This window comes from Rhamphochromis sp. 'chilingali' (genome assembly GCF_963969265.1).
Source record: "Rhamphochromis sp. 'chilingali' genome assembly, chromosome: 17".
NCBI lineage: Eukaryota > Metazoa > Chordata > Actinopteri > Cichliformes > Cichlidae > Rhamphochromis > Rhamphochromis sp. 'chilingali'.
The window spans coordinates 34,427,982-34,440,261 of record NC_137944.1 but is presented as its reverse complement, the minus strand read 5'-3'; the positions used below and the strand labels follow the sequence as shown (position 1 = coordinate 34,440,261).

The following is a 12,280-nucleotide window of genomic DNA, read 5'->3' as shown; positions in this document are numbered from 1 at the left end:
CACATTCCAGGTAAAGATTCTGGTTTCCTTATTTGCTCGGGAACGTCCACTTCCTGCCCTTCATGGGCTCACCTATGCTTGTATATGGTGGACCATTAAGGGGGTTAAGCCATATACAGGGTGGGGGGAGATGACCCTTTTATGAATAGGGATGTTGTTAAACGGTTGTAAACATATGTTGTGTAGCAGGAAGTCACGTATACAGACACACACACACACATATACAAACACATTCACAGTGTGTGTTCTCTGAATAAAAGGCTGCGAGGGGAGTTTGGAGTTGGCTACAGGGAGCTTGTGTCAGTTCTGGGAGGCAATCTCCCCTTGCAAGCAAACCGTACCAGTGGCTCTTGTGTTCTGTTTGCAGTCTCTCGTGGTCTGAATCCAGCAGGGTCGTATGTTCAGACCCAACAACAAGCAACACAAGGGAATGCAGACAATGAATACAAACAATAAGGGAACAGACCACAGGTGGGAACAAAGAGCAGAGTCTAATCGTCAGTTTTACTCACAGAGGGAGGATAGTAGGAGCGTCGTCTCCTCCGGCCTGAGGAAACAGGAGAGTTTGGAGCTGCTGATGCAACATCATTCCAGCTGAAGAGCCTGTGATGAGCCGGCCCGTAAAATCTCCGGCGAGCAAAACGGCATCATCCAGGTGGAGTCGGCAGCTGGTGATAGGTTGTTGCTCCACGTGAGAAGGAAATCTGCACTTTTTTCTTCTTGGTGAAGGAAAAAGGGAAACCGGATAATTGAGCCTCTGATGGCCCCAGACAGGAAACTCTTTGAGGATCGAGGTGGAAGAGCTCATGAGGAGGCAGGCCAATGAGCGGGCAGCGGAGAGGCTGATCAACAACCGTGAGCAACCAGAGATGGGTGGATGATGCCCACTTTCAGCTGCAGAGCATCAGGTGCAGGCGGGGCAGCAGGTGGACGAACACGGCGTCTTTGAGGACCCCTTAGAGCCCGGTGAGTACCACTGAAAATGTGCTCCTACCAGGGGTGAGCCAACGCTTCCACTTCAGCTTTTCCTCAAGAAAGGAAACGGCTACTTGCTGCCACTTGTAGGTCGGAGTCTGCTGCTTTATTTTAGTGCTCGAGATCTCCTGTCATGTACCGCCGTGTGAGGCAAGGCAGGATAGCAGATAAAATGTGGGAGTCGGAGACAGAAACCAAACTTAAAGACAATTTATTACTGACTACAAAAACACCATAACTAGACCAAGAAATACTAAACAGACGAACACACAGCTGGAGGGAATGAAGGAGGCTGTGAGAAGAAACACAAGGGAACAGATCACAGGTGGGAACAAAGCTGAACATAATCAAACTAACGAGACCAGGAAGCAAAACTAAACAAGATGCACACAGGACGAGAGACTGTCAGAGTAAAACAGGAAACAGCAGAAACACACACTGAGACACAGACTGACTGAACACAGGGAACAGAGGGAGGGAGAGAAACAGAGACACGACTGGGGAACAGGCCAATCAGCATGGAGACAAGACTGACTTCACAGAGAGATACTAACACAGGAAGAGGGCGGGGACACAGAGGAGGGATGATAACAGAAAACCTGAGGCTAGATAACAAACTAAGACCTGGGACACAAACAGAGACACAACAATCATGACCAAAACTTCACCTCAGAACATGAAATGAACCAGAATCAGACGTCAAACACAAACGCTGGCTCACAGACCAGGACCATGAGCCTCCACACAGAAAGACTCCACCCAAAACAGGAACTCTCTTTCTGAGAAGTGATGGTGCTCACCACTGCAGCACCACGCTGCCCTGTTAGTTTCTGTGCTGGTAAAAATAAAGATGAATAAATAGTTCACTCTGACATATTTCCTGTGTCACAAACACTTCTTCTCTCTGCTGCTTCGATGTACTTACAGTTTGTAGAAGGCAGCGTCTAACAAAGCCGTGTTATTACAAACATACTGCAGCTGCTGAGTTAAAGCTTATTATCTCTGTGATAGAAAATATTAAAAACAAAACTTCTTCCAGTGTTTTACATTCTTGTAACTGAACTTCAGATCTTGTTGAATGTTGTTTTCATTTGTACATAACTGACAGTTTGATGCCTCCTGACGTGTCAGAAGAACTGTGACTCGTCCTGTTTTACTTCCTCTTTGTTTTCTCTTCAAAGCTGTCGGACTTAAAGACACAGACAGACGGTGAAGCTGCTCAAAGATCTTTCAGCTCAAAATGTCTACAGAAATTCAAAGTGTTGAAGATTTCAGGGTGAAATACAGCAGAGGGTCCCAAGAGGATGGAGGAGTGAGAGAGCAAAGTGAGGTGGAGGTGTTAGATGGTGGAGAGCAGCACCCTGACGTTGGCCTACAAGAAGCTGGTAAGCAGGAAATCATCAAAGTGACCAAACCAAAGAAAATGTTGGTGATGAAAGTGTTGTTCAGTGTCTTTTAAAGCTCTGATATCCGACCACTTTAAGACATATTAGTGTTCGTGTCACATGTGCCCAGAATATGTTTCCAGTCCAAACTGGCACACAGATCATTTGTTGCACTGGGCCTGTTTACTCCCAGTTAGGAGCTCCGTTTCTAACCGTCTGACTGTTTCAGTGTCTGTGGCTTCAAGTCCAACTGGTTCAGCTGCTGCTCTGCTTTCAGGAAGAGGTCTGTGAGTGGCAGAGAGAAGCAGCCAATAGGAGCAGCACAGCTCTTTCTGCTTCCTCTCCAAGTGATAACATGACTGTAAATACAGCCAGATTGTCCACACAGTCATTGTTTTAAACATATGTGAATGTCGAGTTTGTCCGACAATGTTGTGCTTCCAAAAATGCATCTTTCAGAGGTGCAGAGCAGCAGCTTGGTATGCAGCTGCAGTGTGTTAGCAGCTTCCCCCTGCAGTTAATGCAGCACGTTTAAATCAGTAGGTCATAGTTGTTCTGTGGTCTGACAACAGGAACAGAAAGATGCAGATTCATTGTGAGTTCAGCTGCATCAAAATGCAGTATGAGTGAGTGTAGAGAGGAGAGAAGCAAACTGATGGAAACAGCTAGCAGAAAGCTAACTGAGTGTAACTGAAGCACAAACACAGAGTAACACACACCCAGCACCACTCTGTTATAAATCAGCTTTAAAGTTTCCACAGTTCATGGTTGTTCCTCAGCATTACACTTTCCTCACAGCTCTGACCCGCGTGCAGATGATCATCATACAAACTAATATTCTGGGACTCTCCTCCATATTTGTCCCTCAGGTTTCTACACTTCTTTCTACGTTCCCTCACGTCCATCAGGATAGTTTTGCTCATTTAGTCCTTATATTGAGAGGAGGATTGTTTTTCTCTCACTGATCTATTCAAAAGCTGCGACCAAGAAGTGGCCAGAAATGCACCGACCGATCACAACAGCTGGAATGGACTAATGTTACTTTGTCCTTGTTTGAGTTCCTGTAACTTTTTAACAAACTCGACTAATTTGTTTGGTAAATCTGATTTACTTTCTACTGGGATCATTCCTACAGTGAGGATTAATAAAAAGCTCCAAAGTCTCTCATTAGTGCTTCATAAATGGACTTTTTGTTTTATCTTTGTAGATGTTCACACCGAGAAGAAGCTTCCAGCTGTGAGAAGAAGCTGGTTCAGAGCTTTTGAAGTGAACCTGGGAGTGCTGTATCTGCTGATTGTGGTGGGAATCATGACACGCTGTGAGGAATTTGATTCCAATATGTTAGATGTTTGATTTTGAACATTGGAAGTGAAATGATTTGATGCTGCAGACCTGATTGTGTTTAGTTCCTGTTCCCACACTGCAGAGTTTCTCCTACTTCACTGGAAAACACACAAACAGCAAACGTGTTACTGTAATGTTATTGTAGGGTCGACCTCACAACATAAAGCACCTTGAGGCTGTTGCTGTGATTTGGAGCTGTAGAAGTAAAACTGAATTGAATGATTAAGACAACGTGTGTCCTCCAGTTGGACAAACCTCCAACACCTAAGTAGCACACAGGTGTAATCCTAGTCAGGTGCTTTCAGTGTGGAGGAGCTCCAGCTCTGAGCCCACAGACACCTTTAGGTAGAAGCTTGTTTCCACCCCTTGTATCTCACTCTTTCAGTCAGTACTCACAGCTTGTGTTCATTACTGAGGTGAAGGTAAGAATGTAGCTCATCTGATAAATCAGCAGCACTTTCATGCTCAGCTCTCTCTTCACCCCAACAGACAGGATCACTGCACCAATCTGGCTTCTAACATCCTGCTGCTTTCTTTTCTCACTCGAGAACAAAATTCAAGGATTCATTAACTTCTTTACTTGGAAGAAACTCATTTCCAGCCTTAAACAGGCACAACACCCTTTTCCAGCTGAGAACCTCAGAATTGAAGGTGCTAAATGTCATCCCAACTACTTCACACTCAACTTCAACCAACCTACAGTAAGCTGGACGACATCACTCCCACACATCCTGGAGTGAATGAAGAGCTCGTCCAGTGCTGCATGACCAGGATGGAAACCACATTGTTGCTCTGAATTTGAGATTTCACAATTGGATGGAGTTTCTCCTTCAATATTCTGACATAAACCTTCTCAGGGAGGCTGAGGAGTGTTTGAACCCACCAGCCCAGATTTACAAATCCAGAGGCCGAGTGCCCGACTCTCATGTAATGTTGCAGAGGTGTGTTAACCAGGACGGCCCAACAACAAGGAGTATTTCCTGGTGACCTCACAGTAAGATGTGCAACATTTAAGTGCACTGTAATTTCAAAAAACTTTTCCTCCTTATGTTGGACACTTTTTCACACAAGTACTTCTGTATTCCTTTGAAAATCAAATCAAAGAACACAAAAAATGAACTGCATCAGTTTTCCTGAAAGTGCAAAATGTAGAATTGAAAGGAAAAGTTACAGAGTGACCTAAAAAGGGAAAAACACAAATGAATGAACACAAACATCTTGTTCTTTTTAAAATCTTCGGTCAGCAGTGAAGCTAAATTTAATTGTTGTTCATTTAAAGAGTGTTTGAGACGTGGTTCAAACTTTCCACATCGACTGGATGAACCTCAACAGTTCTACAGTTTGTTTCTCTATAAGGCAACAGCAAGAAAACAAACTGTAACTGACAAAATAACATTTCCTGGGTCGAACCAACTGTGACACTGAGGTGTGACTGTGTTTGTGCTTTTATGTGTGAACGTTCAACGTCTTTAGAAAAAGAAGAGTTTATACATTTTCTGCTTTATGCAAACTCAGTCAAAAGCTCAACAAAGTACACATATTGTACAACACAGAGGTTTATCTGTAGTTAAGAGAAACACAAAATGCAGTTAAGACATTTTTATGCAAATTAATCACACGGTCTGTGTTTCCTTACACGCTGCCACTTCCTCAAAGCTTCTTCCTGCCTGAAAGCAGACAGAAGGCTGGACAAGAATAAAACAGCTCGATATCTTCCAGGGTCAGTACTGCAGAACTGTTAGAGTACAGTTTAAACTCCTGCTCAGCGTCTCCGTCCTCTCACGATGTCCTCAGATATTTATGCCAAACCAGATCTATCAAAGAAGGTGAGATACAGCAGAAAGGAGGACGGAGCAGAGTGGGAGCAGAGGGAGGTGGATATCTACGAGAGTACAGATGAGATCAGAGATAGTTATGATCATTTTCAGTCACAGGAAGGAGGTAAGTCAATTATGAATCTAAATGTACTTCCAGTTTGTTACAGTCAGCTTTTAAAGCCAAATTACTGCAGCCCACCAAACATCTGTTTCTCCATTTGCTGTATGAACCTTTTTAATTTAAATTCTGTACCACAATAGTTTGTACGTCACTTATTGATTAACAGGAACTTCTTTCAGTCACAGCGCAGATGTTATATTTCCTTTGTTTTTTGGCAACCGGCCCTTTTTTGACGTTAAGCTGATACAACCACAACCACAGGTCTGTTAATCACACAGGAAATAAGCACAAACCAACATCCACACTGCTTTCTAACAGGACCACAGACTCTGAATCCTCCTTCAGTCCTGAAGGGCTCTTTCAGATGTGCTACACTGGGTCTAAGAGTGCTGTGCCTCCTGATGTTAGCTGGGATCATCATCCTGTCCATATGCTGTAAGATAAGATACAACCTCTGAACTTCTCCTGCAAATGAATGTATGACTGATACTGAATCCCAGCAGCCAACAAACATGCAGCTTCACAACCAGAACGTGTCCTTCTGCCACAGCAAATACAGGAAGTACATGAAGCCAACACAGAAGCAGCAAACACTGCAGTTCCTTTAATGACCACTGGAGGCTGATGCTGAAAGCGAGTCAGTCCCCACAGACTCCCATGTTAAAATGAGCACCTTTGCTGCAGTAAAAACATGTTTCCATTCAGGACCAAATGAGTTTTGGTCTCTAAGGATAGTTTGCTCTTCATAAAAACTGCACGGTGGCATTTTAAATGGAATTCTCTGATCAATAATATGAGCTGCTGTGTGGTACAGCCTGACCAACACGTTGGTTTTGCTGACTGAGCTTCTAGTATTTCATGAGTCTGTTACTTAGCACTGATTAGCAGGTGTGTGTCTGTGTGCATGATTCCTGGCTCATATCTTGTGTGTGTTGTGGAGTGAATGTTCTTGTTGTTCCTTCAAACTCTTCACTCAACACGCTGATTCTGTGATTATCTCAACAAAGCAGACAGGCAGCAGCATCTGCTGCAGACTGATGCAGGTGCAGCCACACTATGTTAGACAGTGGCCGTCTGTCATTGTGCGACTAGTTAGTTCACTTGGTGCATTAAGCAGGTAGCTAACAAGCCAATGTTAGCTCCATTCATCTGCTGGGATACATCAATGAATCTTTTTTTATTACATCAAATCACAACAACAGTTGCCTCGAGGTTCTTTATATTATCAGGTAAAGACTCCACAATAACAAAAACAACAACACAGAGAAAACTTCCAGCAGCTGCTGATGTTTGGATTTTAAGGTGGTTTGATTCTATGTTTTAAATCAGTTGATGATCTTCAGCTGACCTTTAGCTCCTGGTGGAGCTGTGACAGACTTAATGCTGGATCAGCAGAAACATCACAAATCTATGATGTGAGAACAGAGACGCCTGCAAAAGGACGTCTGAAAGCAGGAAGTTCCTGGAAGCTGCAGGAAGAAACATTTATTAATTATAAATAAGCAGAAAGAGGAAGTGTTGAAGCCTCAGAGCAGCTTTGACTGAATGTAAAAAGACATATTTTCAGTGAGAACAGGCACATGTCACATGAGTCCGAATCTATTCTTTCAAAGCATATAGATAACATCTCTGACTACAGGTGTAGAAATGCTGTTTGACTCTTCACCTTCTTCCTCCACACTGAAGCACAATTATTCTGAATCTTGTCAGTGGTTTTTGTTCACAGTTGATACGTATTTAGCTCATCAGATTTCCTGTAGTTCTAACACCTCCACCCACAGGACATGTTAAAGAGCAATGGCTGCAAGTTTCTGACTCTTATTGATATTTGACAAAGCAGAGGAAGAAGATTATTTCTGTTCAACGTTTCACTCATTTTATTTTATTTTATTTTGGTTTCACTGAAATATTTCAGATGCTTTGAACAAGAGTGAAAACAACAAACTTCACTTCAAACACAATAAACTGAACCACAGTTACAACGAGCTACAGACTGAACATCAAGGTAAGAAAGTATTTAAAATTAACAAGAAAATACTAATGTCAGATAAAATTTATATTTACATTTTTTAACATGTTTTTTTCTACAGAAACAAAACGACTCAACAGTCAGTTACAGGAAGAAGTGAAGAAGCTGAAGGAGAAGATAGAAGGTAATAAAGTTTGAATAACTGATAGAAAACATCAGTGTTACACAGTGATAACCTGATTGTGTCTTTGTTTTGAATCCTACATGTTTGATGCTGTGTAACAGTTTCTCTGTATAAATGTAAGTTTCAGTTCATTATGAATAAGAGAGAAAACCTGAGTTTAAATGAAGCATTTACAGGGAAAATGACAGGAACCAAAGATTCATGTGATACAACAGGACACAAAGTCTGACTTTAAAACATGTGTTTGACTTTAAGAGAAGTGTCCTGATCGATGGATGAGATTTGGAAGCAGCTGTTACTTTAAATCCACTGAGAGTGAAACTTGGTCTGACAGCAGGAGAGCCTGTCAGGATAAAGGAGCTGATCTGGTGATGATAAACAGCAAAGAGGAACAGGTGGGTGTGTTTGTTCATGTCTGTGTGATCTTTGATGGAGCTGACAGTCATCTGTTACTTGTGTCTTTGACCTGCTGTCAGTCTGTGACCTGCTTCCTGTCTCCACTCTGATGGATTTCTTGGATTCTCCTTTTTTGTTGCAGACACATTCAAACGTAAAGTTTTTACACATTTGACAAACATTTAATTTACACAGAAATGTTATAAAATGAGAGAAATCCTCATAATCCAGATTATTTTTCTGATTCAATCCAACTGAATCAAATGATTTGTTAACACTGATTCCACTGCAACACTGACTGAGCTACAGGAGGAGCTGATATTCATCGATTCTTTGGCTCTTTCTGATTTCTGCACAATGGAAGAAAAGTTTCATCACAGTTATTCTTCCTTCAGACATGTTCACAAGATGATGTCACTACAACAGAAGTGCTGAATTATGACTGGAGACAATATTTGTGTCTCTTCTCAAACAGGAATTTGTCAGTAATTTCAGAGGATACTCTTGGATTGGTCTGAGAGCCAACCAGACATCAGGAAGATCTAAATGGGAATGGGTGGACGGATCAGCGCTGACAGAAAGGTGAGACATTAGTTTGTTTCTATTCCAGAGTTATTATTTAGAAGTGAAACACTGATGTTTTGGAAGATAGATCAGCAATACATGAGCTGAGCTATTTTCCAACAGCCCCACAAACTGAATGTAAAGAAAAGCAGAAATCCTCCTTTGAATGAACAGCTGTGCTTGAACTCTCTTCATCTGCAGTCTGTGATGACGTTCAGTTACAACAAGTCAGTTTGAAGGAATCAGGATTGAAACATGTTCAAAGCAGCGACCGACACATTTCACTTTGTTCAATTTGTCTTCATGTTTTTGTGCTGTAATGTTTCTTTTCTCACAGAACAAAAAGTGTTTCAGAGAATTCCTGTCTCTTCTTCTTTGGTGTTTGTAAAACTTCAGAACATATGAAGGAAGAAGCTTCAGTAAATATGACCTGATAGACACACATTTCAAAGTGATGTCTGTAAACAGCTGACAAAACAGTTTCAAACAGCAGAAAGTCAGCTCTGACTTCTTTTTATTCTCCATTTTTACAGCAGGAAGATTTCATATTCATCAAAGCTTGAAAGCTGTTTTAGTGTGCATGATGATTCTCAGAGAAAAGTCTAAAGGAGGGAAAGTGGGCGAGAAACCTGGGAAAGAAATACAGCAAATATTGGAAATATTCCAAAAGAGACGCATATTTATATGAATGTGACAATAGTTATGAGTTTAGTCCAGTTTCATATCAGATTTGATCTCTCTGACAGGTTCTGGGGAACAGGATGGTCAGATCCTTATTCTGGTTACTATGGAGTCTGCTGTGACGATGATGGGAGATGGAGACTGTCATATTATTCTTATTCAACGACCTTCATCTGTGAGAGATGAGTTTGGTGCTTTGATGTAAATGTTTGAATAATCCAACCAAAGACACCTCACTATGAAATGTCCTGCATGAGCCTCAGACTCAGCTTACAGTCTTTACTTGTTCATTCTGCATCATATATTGATTACATATATTGTCCCTCTGTGCTCTGTGCTGTACAGTAAGGTTGGAAGTCATCCACACAAAACCTTGAAGTACTTCATTACTCTGTAGTTCCAGCAAATTGTTCTAATAAAAGTCAAAGTGCAGCTTGTCTTTACTTGGTTTATTCATCAGTCTGTTGGTCCTAAAACTACAGTAAATGTCTTGTTTCTAAAAGTTCAGCAAAAAATATCAAATGTGGGTTACTGCTGGTTAGTTAGTGTGACTTCATACAAACCTGTGTGTTACACCAGTGGAAGAAGCTTTTCCTTCATCTGTCTTCTTGTTTCTTACTATAGGGCTGAACAGCTACACTAACACTCTCTGGCTCTATGCTGCCCCCTGTGGTCACAGTTGTAGTCAGTGTTGGTATGAAATGTTTGAAAGCTTCAGCACCACAGACAGCTACAGGCAGCTCCCCCCTCTCTGTACCATGTCTTTCTTAAACAGAAATAAGACAAAATAGAAACAGTAGAAGAAAATATAAAAGGCCAATTCAAATATAAAATAGACACAGCGGTCTGCAGCATCAGCAGAAGTGATACAAACAGGTGCTGAGATGCAGTGAACATAGAGCAGCATTATTATTTTCAGACTCGTGGATGGGAAATAATACATACAAATACATATTTAGATATTTCTTTTACTGCATGTTGACTGTTTATATGAAATATATTTATATAAATCACAAAATAAATAGCTGGTGTCTAATATGTGTTTTCAGTGCCTAAAGTGGAAACTGGTGAGGAAAATGTACTCAAAACAAGGCTTTACTTGCACAGTCTCCCCATCAGTTTATCAACAGACGTCTCAAATAACAGAAAAAATTGACATACAAACATGGGGGGATCAGACTGAAAGACCACGCTGCATTTTAGATGAAGCTGCTGTCCCGACTTTTTTAGTGGAACACTGGTGCCTGAAATACTTCCATGTTAGAACTTTGAATCTTTAGATATTTCAGGGTATTTCAATCGTTTCCCACATTTCTGAACACATTTAGAATAACGACCACAGCACGTCTTATATTTTCAGTGACCAATCTAAAGTCTGCAAACATTTTCATGCACCAGCACATCACAGAGCACAGATGATATCATCACATCTGTCAGGACAGAAACACTAGCAGCAGTAAAAAGTACTGCAGAGTCTCAGGTTTGTGTTCAGCCCAGGCTCTGTGCTGCAGCTCAGCCCCTCTCTCCCCACTTTCTGTACTGTTTCAATGGTCTCTGTCCAAAAACAACACTGAAGAAATAACTATGGGAGTAGTAGAGTTCATAAACTCAAATCATGTATGAATAAATAAAAATATAACATTAATACATGCTGTATAATTTGTTAAATAAACTTTGGACAAACCCAGAAAGTTGATTCTGTTTCTCTGCATGTTGTGTTTTGTTTTAATTATAATCATGAAATATAAAAGTGGTGCAGGGGTTTTGGTTTTTCAGGCCTAGTTTGGACACCACAGTCCTGCAGACGAGGACTCAAAATTTTATTACAGACACAACAGTGCAGGTCCAAACATACCTGAGTGAACCAAACAGTGGAAGACTGAAGAATCCCCACGAGTACTGGGCAGGACTGAAAATGTTCATCCCAACTTGTATAAACTTGCTGTTGCTTCTTCGGCTACACCTGCTTCATCTGTGAGCTGTGAAAGGGTTTTTTCTAAATCAGGTGAAATCATCTCAAAAAAAGAGAAACTGACTGAAGCAAAACACAGTGGAAAAGATTTTATTAAATAAAAATAAAAGGTTATTATGATATAAAAATAAATTACATGTTGTATCATAAAGATCATAAAGACAGATTAAGATTATATTTGGAATTTATGTACTGCCATCACAAACATTATTCACTAATTCTATTCTTTCTATTCTATTTATTCTATTCTATTCTATTCGTTCTATTCAAAGCTTCACACCAAAGTTATGTCATTATAATGTCTTTGCCTGTTTTACATTTATTGTCCACTTGATGGCACAGTAGAGCAAGTGACACGTCATGAAGCGTCGGCTCATAAGTGGCCAGTTGGATGGAAAGCTTCAGTGCTTCATGAAGCTTCATCTTGGCACCACTAACAAAACCTCAGGCAACACATTAAACTAGAAACTAAGAAACTGGGAAACAACTGGGAGGACACAGAACCCATGAAATTCACAGGAACACAGCTTGATGGGACAACATGACAGAGACCAGAGGGAGACAGACAATATTTACTCAGGAGGAGATTAGTGCAGAGTGGACACACCTGGGGAACACAGCTGAACAGAATCTGATGAGACATGAACACCAATATAACGCACACAAAATGGGAGATTATCAAAGTAAAACAGGAAGTAACAAAAACACACTGAGACTCAGATGGCAATATGTGAACTTGACACTTTAACTGTGGATAAACAGACATGAGGACATGACAGACTGAGGAGACAAAAAAAATAAAATCAGGAACTAGAAAATAATTATCCAAGCACAGTGAACACAGAGCAGTAACTGTTAGTAAAGCACAGCTG

At 41.0% G+C, this 12,280-nt stretch overlaps 1 protein-coding gene across 1 annotated transcript; it reads left to right on the top strand.

Annotated features, from left to right (window-relative positions):
* Positions 1 to 312: 312 nt before the first annotated feature.
* LOC308384504 (uncharacterized protein) lies at positions 313 to 8,963 on the top strand (the record flags this gene model as incomplete). The annotated part of the gene is made up of 8 exons (XM_080863030.1): positions 313 to 966; positions 2,157 to 2,360; positions 3,568 to 3,678; positions 7,558 to 7,647; positions 7,733 to 7,795; positions 8,051 to 8,190; positions 8,667 to 8,773; positions 8,957 to 8,963. The coding sequence occupies exons 2-8, from the start codon at positions 2,216 to 2,218 to the stop codon at positions 8,961 to 8,963; spliced, it is 663 nt and encodes a 220-aa protein (XP_080719156.1). The 5' UTR covers positions 313 to 966; positions 2,157 to 2,215.
* Positions 8,964 to 12,280: the final 3,317 nt, after the last annotated feature.